The 9,301-nt window shown below is 43.0% G+C and overlaps 1 protein-coding gene across 1 annotated transcript in view; it reads right to left on the bottom strand.

The window, feature by feature from the left end:
- The window catches only part of Vrk2 (VRK serine/threonine kinase 2), a 119,717-nt gene extending 112,686 nt beyond the window's left edge, over window positions 1-7,031 (bottom strand). Inside the window, exons 1-2 of the mRNA XM_075942432.1 lie at window positions 6,827-7,031; window positions 4,777-4,917 (exon numbers count right to left, since the gene is read on the bottom strand). Coding sequence (XP_075798547.1) covers window positions 4,777-4,912 — 136 coding nt within the window. The 5' untranslated portion in view covers window positions 4,913-4,917; window positions 6,827-7,031. The remainder of the gene's footprint in view (window positions 1-4,776; window positions 4,918-6,826) is intronic.
- Window positions 7,032-9,301: the final 2,270 nt, after the last annotated feature.

Genomic DNA, 9,301 nt, shown 5'->3' on the forward strand with positions numbered 1-9,301 from the left:
GATGCCAACAGGTAAAAGAATGAAAATAGATCCACATCTATTGTCATGCACAAAACTCAAGTCCAAATCAATTAACGACCTCAATATAAGTCCAACCACACTGAGCCTGATAGAAGAGAAAGTGGGAAGTAGTCTTAAATGCATGGGTACAGGAGAAAACTTCCTATATATAACCCCAGTAGCACAGGCACTGAGAGCAACAATAAATAAATGGAACCTCCTGAAACTGAGAAACTTCTGTAAAGCAAAGGACACAGTCAATAAGACAAAAAGGCAGCCTACTGAATGGAAAAAGATCTTCACCAACCACACATCAGACAAAGGACTGATCTCCAAAATATATACATTTTGTCAAGAAATTAGACAGTAAGATTCTAAGTAACCCAATTAAAAAATGGGGTACTGAACTAAACAGAAAATTCTCAACAGAATAATCTCAAATGGCCAAAAGATACTTAAGGAAATGTTCAAACTCCTTAGCTATCAGAGAAATGCAAATCAAAACAACTCTGAGATACCATCTTACACCTGTAAGAATGACTAATATCAAAAACACCAATGATAGTTTATGCTGGAGAGGATTTGCAGTAAGAGGTACACTCATCCATTGCTGGTGGGATTGCAAATTTGTACAACCACTTTGGAAATTAGTACGGTGGTTTCTCAGAAAATTGAGAATCAACCTACCTCAGGATCCAGCAATACCACTTTTGGGCATATACACAAAAGATGCCCAATCATACTACAAAAGCATTTGTTCAACTACGTTTATAGAAGCATTATTTGTAATAGCCAGAACCTGGAAAAGACCTAGATGCCACTCAATCAAAAAATGGGTAAAGAAAATGTGGCATATTTACACATTAGAGTACTACTCTTGAATTTTGCACACAAATAAATGGAATTAGAAAACACTATCCTGAGCAAGGTAACCCAGATCCAAAAAGATAAACATGGTATGTACTCAAAGTGGATAATAGCTATAAACAAAGGACATTGAGCCGATAGTCCATGATCCTAGAGAAGCTAAGTAACAAGGTAAACCCAAAGAGAAAAATATATATAGACCTACCTGTAAATTGGAAACAGACAGGATTGACTAGCAGGGTTGGGAGCATGGGGGTGGTGAGAGAAGGGAGGGCAGGAGGAGAAGAAGGAAGAGAAGGAGGGTAGAAGAGAACTTGAGGGAATAGGATCGTCAAAATGGAGGAAGGACAGAGATGAGAGCAAGGAAAGAGATATCTTGATTGAGGGAGCCATTATGGGGTTATCAGAAACCTGGTTCTGGAAAAATTCCCAGGAATCCAAAAGAATGACCCCACCTAGGACCCTGGGCAATAGAGGAGAAGGGGCCCAATCTTGACTTGCCCTGTAGTCAGACTGATGAATATCTTAAATATCACCATAGAGCCTCATCCAGCAACTGATGGAGGCAGAGGCAGAGAGACCTGCATCGGAGCACTGGATTGAGCTCCCAAAGTCCAGTTGAAGAGTGGGAGGAATGAGAATATGAGCAAGGAGGTCAAGACCATGATGGGTTCACCCACTGAAACAGTTTGCCTGAGCTAATGGGAGCTCACCAACTCCATCCAGACTGGGAAGGACAAGCATGGGACCAAGCTAGTTCCTCTAAATGGGGTTGACAGTTGCATGGCTGGGGCAGACAGAGGGGCTACTGGCAATGGCACCGAGATTTATCCCTACTATATGTACTGACTTTTGGGATCCTATTCCCTTTGGGTGTATACCTTGCTCAGCCTAGATATAGTAGGGAGAGCCTTGGACCTTCCACAAGGCAATGTGCTTTACCCTCTCTGAGGATTGGAAGGGGGTTGGGTGAGAAGGTATGTGGAGGGAATGGAAGGAGGAGAAGGAGGAGAAACTTAGATTGGTATTTTTTTTAACGTCTAATAAAAAAATCCGAATAAACACAAATAAATATTTACATTTTAAGAATTGAAAAGGGATAAGACCATTATAGTTGAAGCTTTTCTCCAGTTCTTTGAAATTATTTGAATAATTCACGTCAGAAAAGTAAACATGCCATAGGCTGTAGACGCAAGGTCACAGTCACATTAGCAACAATTTATTCACTTCTATCTTTGACCTATGGTCAAGACAATATACTAGAGATCTTAACTCACTGCTGTAGGAAAGAGTTCACTAAACCATTTCAAATAGCACTTATTAGGCAGGTATTCCACCATTCAACACACCAAGTGTTCACTAGACTCATGCCTACATTTCTGCACACCTAGTGCTCACTAGACTCATGCCTACATTTCTGCACACCTAGTGCTCACTAGACTCATGCCTACATTTCTGCACACCTGGCCTTCACTAGACTCATTCTACATTTCTGCACACCTAGTGCTCACTAGACTCATGCCTACATTTCTGCACACCTGGCGTTCACTAGACTCATGCCTACATTTCTGCACACCTAGTGCTCACTAGACTCATACCTACATTTCTGCACACCTAGTGCTCACTAGACTCATGCCTACATTTCTGCACACCTAGTGCTCACTAGACTCATGCCTACATTTCTGCACACCTAGTGCTCACTAGACTCATGCCTACATTTCTGCACACCTAGTGCTCACTAGACTCATGCCTACATTTCTGCACACCTAGTGCTCACTAGACTCATGCCTACATTTCTGCACACCTAGTGCTCACTAGACTCATGCCTACATTTCTGCACACCTAGTGCTCACTAGACTCATGCCTACATTTCTGCACACCTAGTGCTCACTAGACTCATGCCTATATTTCTCACGAGCCACTCAGAGTATTAGGCTCTTGACACTTGAGGCTCTCTAGATTTGGACTTCCACTTAGATGTAAAGTATTTCTCTATTTTTATATGAACACAATAGAATGAATTATTTTGGATATTTTAAGTTGAATAGTGCATATTAGTAAATTGAATTTCACCTGATGCTCTTAATATTTTTTAATGTGGCTCTTTGAAATTTTTTAATTATATAGGTGATTCCCATTATGTTTCTATTGAAAAGTGTTGCCTACCTACTATCATGTTTTGTTTCGTTTTTGTTTGTTCGTTTTTTAACAGGTTCTAATGATGTAGCCCTGTCTAGTCTTCATCTCAGAATTGGCGGCTGCAGCTCCTTCAGGCTAGGAGCTGCAGTTATGAGCCACCACACACAGTGACACTCTTTAAACTGAGAAACCGCTCTTTACTCAGCCTATAGAATTTTTCTGTCCTAATCTTCTTTATGAATTATATTAGACACAAATAATAGATAGGCAGTTGCTTACTTACTGAATTTCTTTCATTCATTGAAAACTACAGCCAGGTATTTAATTCCAGCCCAAAGAGGAAAGAACAAGAGGATTAGGAGTTCAAGGCTAGCTTTAGCTGCTTGAGACTGTCTCAAAATAAACACAAAAGGCAAAAAAGAATAGTATCTTAATTGTTCATGATCCAGAAACGTGTTTGTTTGACAAGGAACCCAGAATTCCCCGAAAATAGGTTCTTTTTTGTTTATTTGTTTTGATATTTTGAGGATATTTTTGGTTTGGTATTTGAGGGGAAGGGTGCTTTGGTTGTTCGTTGTTTTTCCTTGTTTATTTTCTGGGTTTGTTCCCCTTGTGTTGTTTGCTTGTTTGCTTGTATATGATATTAGTATGTAGACCTGGTTGGCCTAGAACTTCTGACTTAGACCAAACTGACCTTGTCTCTATCTTTCAAAAGCTGAGATTACAGGAATGAGTCACCATGCACAAGCCCGAAAAATGTCTATTACAGAAACAGTTATAAGGTGGATGAATATATGTAAGATAAATCTTCCATTGTGTTTTTTTTGTTTTGGGTGGGATATGCTTAATAATGAACCCAAGACTTTTCATGAGTTACACTCCAAACCCAGATTATTTTTTTCTTATCAACCAGTATTTTATTCATCAAACACAATCACGAAACAGATACCTTCCCCAACCCACCACAGCATTAAGACAGTCCTAAATGGTCTCTACAGTGGAATTTCTAAATGTTTCAATCCAATGTAGAAGTACACCCAAGCAGGGTTCCCTACCTGTATCATAAGGCACAGAAAGTAATTTGAGCAACTACTTTGTCAGTTTTTCCAAGAACAACTTAACTACTAAACTCCAGTCACACAAGAGAAGTTCATTCATCTATGTAATAGATGCTTTCAGTCGCTAAAGCTTAATTTTATGTGGAACATCGTCAAGAAATCGTTAGGCCTTTGTATTGCCAAGCTAGTAATGATTAAGAGTCATACAGTCAGGGCCAGAATACAGTTCAGCAGGGAAGGGTGTCTAACCACCCGAGCTAAGTCCCAGAACCCACAGAAGGGTGGAAGGAGAGAAGCAAATTGTCCCCTGACCTCCACAAGTGCCTTGTGACATGTCTTAAACATATTATACGCATAATCTAATAATCATTTTTAAGATTTATATTTATATAGTTGTTGTTTATGAGCTATAAAAATCAGCAAAAACAAGTTCCCAAAAAGAAAATTTATATTCTGTCTGGCAGATTGTGCAATTATGCTCTGAAAAGACTTCTAAAAGTTATTGAGGAAAAAAAGACAACAGCAAACATGTTATGGCAGTTATGACTTCAACCTAATGTGTTCAGCTAATGTACTAAACATTAACTATCTTCAAATGGCTTTAAAAAAAATTATGACTTCTGTTATTTCAATTAACCCTTAAAATACCATTGCTACCATAGTTACAATGATTACAGCCATACTTATACTTAGCGACTTGGTCATACTTTACCTAAGTATATCAGTCCAAACCCTCCGGAGCCGATCATCTTGCCCAGCGCCCACTGGTTTCCGTCCATGTCATCCAGAACTTTGCCTTCTGGGAGTGGAACGGGAAGCTTGTATTTCTCTTTTCTTCTCGGTGCCATCACATCTGTTGACAGAGGGGTGAGACAAACAGTGAAAAACAAAACTTGAGCGTCGGAACTCATTTCTTCCAATGTTTTCCCCGGAATTAAGACAGTTCCAACTAGAGAAGTCTATCCACCATAATCAAGTTAGAAATCCATATGCTTTGAAATCTAAAAGATACTGACACACATGTATATATATATTGATTGGGACTAGAGAGAGGGCAGGTGGTTTAGAGCATAGAATGCTTACGTAGATGACCTGGTTCAGTTCCCAGCACCCACATGGCAGCTTGCAACCTTCTGTAACTCCAGCTCCAGGAGTCTGATGCCATTGACAGTTCCCACTGGCACCTACACTCACAGGCACACACACACACACACACACACACACACACACACACCTAGTTAAAAATAAAAAAAAACAAATCTTTAAAAAATATCCACTGTGTTTCATTTAAGTCATTTCGTCAAAACTCTACTTACTGGTTTATTAATACTTAGCAACACTACAAAATACACTTTAAGAACATGATTTTACACACAAGTAAATACTCATTTGTTGAGAATGCTGTGTTAACACGAGGCCAATAGACTCAAGAGGTGTGTGGCTTTAAATTCAAAGGTCAGACACTATGATCATCAAAGACCAATGGTTTTCCTGGCTATCTAATCTGGCAGGTCAGGCCACTGGTTTTGTTTTTTTCTGACACGCCTTCTTACCCACTCCCGTCAATATGAAAACAGCTTTGCTTTTGAGTTTACGGATATACAGATAAGAGGAAATCCATAAGAAAACCATGAAACCTTAATCAATTATCATTGTAATCAGATTAGCAAATTACCAATGGGAGCTTTGAGGGGTTGGCCAAAAACATTTCTAAGGGGTATAAAATTATATTATTAATATTAGAATAAATGACCGAAACTAACCGTGAAAGTAATTACGAACCTCTTAGAACTTCTAGATAAAAGTAAAAACCTGATGGGTTCTGCTTTAGTTTGGTTTCTATTGCTGTGATCAAAGTAACTTGGGACAGAAAGGGTTTATTTCATACGATAGTTTACAGTCCATCCTAAAGAGGTGTCAGGGCAGGAGCTCAAAACAGGAACTCCAGGCAGGGACAGGAGCAGCCAGGAGGGATGAACCCTGCCTAATGGCTCCTTTCTGCTTGACTGGCTTGGAGGACTCGGCTTTTTTAAAACACACCGGAACCTGCCCAGAAGAGGTACTGCTCACAGTAATTCCATCAAAGGGCCAGTGGGCCAATCAAATGGAGCCATTTGCTCATTGAAATTCCCTCTTCCCAGATGACCCCGGGTGGTGCAAAGTTAACGAACAATCACAAGAAGAAAAAAAAACCCTACCCAGGACAGATGCTTTCGTGAAAATGATTCATAAGTACACCCAGTGCAAACTTTGTCCCATCTTCGCTCAAGTAGAACTTTTCTCCCTTCACTTACTGAGCCCAGTGCCGCCGAGGCCGCCCCTTAAAAATATTCGGAATGAACCCAACCACAAGCAGAGCGGGAAACCTAAACTGTGAACACCTAGGGCAAGATGCTGAAGTAGGATGTGTGTCACCGGATCCCCTTAACCGGGCAGAACATCGTGACACCCACGCCAAAGTTGCTGACTGAAACTTTCGAGTCTCCTAGAACAACTTCTGAGCGGGCGGCTACAAAGATACGAGAAGTTTGGGATACTCGGTGTCCCCGGGGTGAGCCGCTCGCCGGGTACAGACCCCTCCCCCGCAGCGGCGGCAGTGTCCCCAGCCGGACAGTCCCGGTGTGCAGAGCGAGCGATCGGGTTCCGGGACAGATCGGTACCCAGAGGCCAGCGGAGGCCCGGCCTGCAGCCGTCCGGACCGCGTGGCAGCCCCCGAGCTGACCTCGGCGACCGAGGGACGGAGGGACGGAGGGAAGACTGACCTGCCGCCCGGGTTCCCGCCGCGCCGGTCTCCGCAGCCAGGCGGGGTCGAGGCCTTGCAGGCGGGCGGGCAGTGCCAGGCGCCTCCCAGGGGCAGGGCGAGCTCCCGGGCCCTCCCCGCAGCCCCAGCCGCCCGAGGCTACGGAGCCTGCCCGGGACCGACCCGAGGGCGAGGCCAGCGAGAGGCTTGACAGGGGGTGGCCGTCCTTGAGCCCGCCCAGGTCTGTCTGGAGAGCAACCAGAGCGGCGTGGGGTGGAGCAACCAGGGCGGGCACTTGTGAACGGGAAGAACTCAAGACTTCCTGTACCAGTCCTGAGTACCAACCGCTTTCAAATGGGCCCAGCCCTCACCAAGAGCTCGCCCAGCAGCCAGGCTCACCCACCCAGCCCTCACGGACCTGGACTGAACGTGCGTGCCTCTGCTGAGGGTTGAGGGGGTGGGGAAGGCTGTACCTGAGTGTGACAGTCCCAGCCAGGAGAATGTTTTTAGTTAGCTAAAAACTTAATTTAGTTGGTACATTTCTACCTCCCCGTCTGCAAAATGGAAACGATTAATTATCGGGTTTCAAGGTTACTGTGTCAACTGAGAGAAATATGTTAAGTATATTTATAGTTTTTTTGTTTGTTTGTTTGTTTGTTTGTTTTCAAGACAGGGTTTCTTTGTAACCTTGGAGCCTGTCCTGGAACTAGCTCTCGTAGACCAGGCTGGCCTCGAATTCACAGAGCTCCACCTGCCTCTGCCTCCCGATTGCGGGGATTAAAGGCGTGCACCAACACCACCTAGTTTATTTCTAGTCCTTGGAGGATGCAAAGGAAGTTTCCGTTTTAGAGTAAACAAAACAAATCCCCCCCCAAAAAAAAAACAATTATTTAAACAGTACTTACGTCCTTAACCTAAAAACAGTCGATTACCCAAATTGCAAATACTGAGAGGAAATCTGATGCTCTCCTATAAGGGCTAAAGTTATGTTTAAGTTTAAATTACCGTTCTTAAGAGACGTATAAAACAAAAATGTCTCTAACTTGTAAACCCCACTTGTCCAGGAATAGAGAAACCTGTAAGCCTCACTTACCCAAGGAGAGAGAACTTCTTGGAATGAAGGGGGCTGTTGTTCACGTAACAAGCCACAGGCTTTCACTTCTGTAAACAAGTTTGGTTGCTCCAACTGCACAGGATTTGCTTGACCACCTGTAGATGACAGGAACTAAGTCAGGAGGTATGCTTGCCCCTGATTGGAGGAAGGCAGGAAGTACATAGCTTTGTGGGGTTTGCCTTTATAAGCCCTTGCCTAAGGTGGTTCTCGGCCACACTCCGTGAATCTCAAGTATGGACCTGGCCAGTGTCCATTTTCCTGGCCACTATTTAATAAAAAATGTTTCAAATTTGGCTCAAATACAGTGATAGTGGCTAGGTGTTATTAACATCTCTTCATTAAATTTGATAAGTAAGGAATTGGCACTTTCATCATACTCCCAAAATGGAAAATGGCTCTGGATGGTGTGAATATAATGCATTTTTTTTTCAAAAGAATTTTGGAGACAGGAGATGTAGCTTTGTTGGTGTTTGCCTGGCCTGTAGGAAGCTCTCAACACAATCCCCCATGCATTAAATGGCTCAGTGGCATTGGGTGGTGGGAACACAAGGAAAGACCTGAAGTTGAATGTCATCCTCCCTGCATAGGAAAGGCCTGTATAGTGCCAGCTGCATGTAACACAGGAGTGGCGTGTATATGTGTTTGGGGGGAGGGTGTACTCAGAAGACGCAGGCGTGCTTTTTTCCTGCCCTACTGCTCCTTTCACTTACAACGAGCAGCCAAGTTTTCTTGGTTTTAAAAAAGAATGAAAGAAAACTAAGTTAAAGCTGAGCCATCCCTGTGTTGTTCTAATTTACTCCACTGATAAGCCGGTCCTTGCTTTGACCCAAAACAATGCTTCTCAACCCTATTGGTGATCAGGCTGGAAAGTCAGATGAGGATGACCAGAATTTCCAGACATTACCAAATTTTACCAAATACCCCCAGTTGAGAGAAACTTTCCTAAAATGATCTACCTGCCCACATCTGCATTCACATCCCCCAATTCCTTTTCTTTCCCAACTACAGAGGCCTCCTTGCTTTTTACCCTTAGCAGCTTTGCAATTCTCATTCAGTACGAAGCCTCTTGAATCTGTTATCTGTAGCATCTACCCCATCACTTTCCTTGGATCTGGATTCCAACATCATCTCAGCCCTGTCCAACCAACCTCCCTTAACTTTCAAGCCACCCCCATACTTGACAGCATCCTACCCATTTTCTTCCCGGTACCACAGTATACAGTATAATGTAGTATTCAGCAGCACGTCATGCCATTTGTTTGCTGACCACTGCCTGACTTCGTCTGTAAGTCAAATGCTTCCTGGGAGCTGGGAAGGAATGAATATATATATATTCAAAGGGGATGTATTTGATAAGCCTACAGGATACTCTCTGGTTAGTTT

The sequence above is a fragment of the Microtus pennsylvanicus genome, chromosome 12, assembly GCF_037038515.1.
Source record: "Microtus pennsylvanicus isolate mMicPen1 chromosome 12, mMicPen1.hap1, whole genome shotgun sequence".
In the NCBI taxonomy this organism is placed as follows: Eukaryota; Metazoa; Chordata; class Mammalia; order Rodentia; family Cricetidae; genus Microtus; species Microtus pennsylvanicus.